At 55.7% G+C, this 866-nt stretch overlaps 1 protein-coding gene across 1 annotated transcript in view; it reads left to right on the forward strand.

The window, feature by feature from the left end:
• Positions 1-593: 593 nt before the first annotated feature.
• Positions 594-866, forward strand: part of T265_07464 (hypothetical protein) — a gene marked incomplete at both ends in the record, with an annotated part of 17,016 nt that continues 16,743 nt past the window's right edge. The window contains one exon of the mRNA XM_009172993.1: positions 594-825. Within this exon, the coding sequence (XP_009171257.1) occupies positions 594-825 (232 nt within the window). The remainder of the gene's footprint in view (positions 826-866) is intronic.

An 866-nucleotide genomic window follows, 5' to 3' on the forward strand; every position in this document is an offset into this window, starting at 1 on the left:
CTTTGTAACATTTGCTTGGATTTGACCGACGAATGAGTGGAATCAATGGATCTCCAGGAATGTTCAAGAAGATTCTTTCGGGAGAAGATCGGTGTCCAGGTTTTGTAACTAAGATGCAGATTAGAGTTTTGCTTCCCTGTTCAATGTTCTGTAACCGGTCAGTTGGCATTTCCTAATAGATAACCCCGAAGTGAAGGCCTTCTTCCTTTCATTTGGTGTCGTGACCAAGATAAGGATGAAGATCCCGTGGCCGCAACCATTTGAGAATGGGATGTTTGGGCTCTCCTGTAGGACTTTGAGCAGGTTGCGGAGGCTGCCGGAGACCGACCAGGATAAGTTGGTAGCGCTGAAGACCCTCCTCAGAGGCCACTCTCCTGGAGGACTTTGAGGAGGTTGCGGAGGCTGCCGGAGACCGACCAGGATAAGTTCGTAGCGCTGAAGACCCTCCTCAGGGGCCGGGCGAAGGCGGCCCTGGATGCGGCCAGAAGAGGCCCTCGGAAGATGGACTGAGCCACCGCGAAGGAAGTCCTTGCAGCAGATTTTGACACCCCGGCCGACCGCTAGGAAGCTATGAGGCGTTTCAATCGGCCAGGATGGCCCCCGGATCTGACCCGACCGTGTTCTTCGCTGGCCTGCAGCATTTTTTGGATCGCGCTTTGCCGGGGCTGGACACCAGTTATTGTCGGATCAGTTCGTCGGTGCTTGGTGCACAGTTGCGGTTGGCACAAGCAACTGGCCGGTTGAGTGTGAAGGAGCTGGTGCGTCTGGCCAGGGAACTGCCAGAGGCACCACTGGCCACGTTGCAGTCGCAGGAGAACAGGGATGGTTCGTCGGTGGAGGAACTGCAGACCAGAGTGGACCAACCC

The sequence above is a fragment of the Opisthorchis viverrini genome, assembly GCF_000715545.1.
Source record: "Opisthorchis viverrini unplaced genomic scaffold opera_v5_179, whole genome shotgun sequence".
NCBI classification, from domain to species: domain Eukaryota; kingdom Metazoa; phylum Platyhelminthes; class Trematoda; order Opisthorchiida; family Opisthorchiidae; genus Opisthorchis; species Opisthorchis viverrini.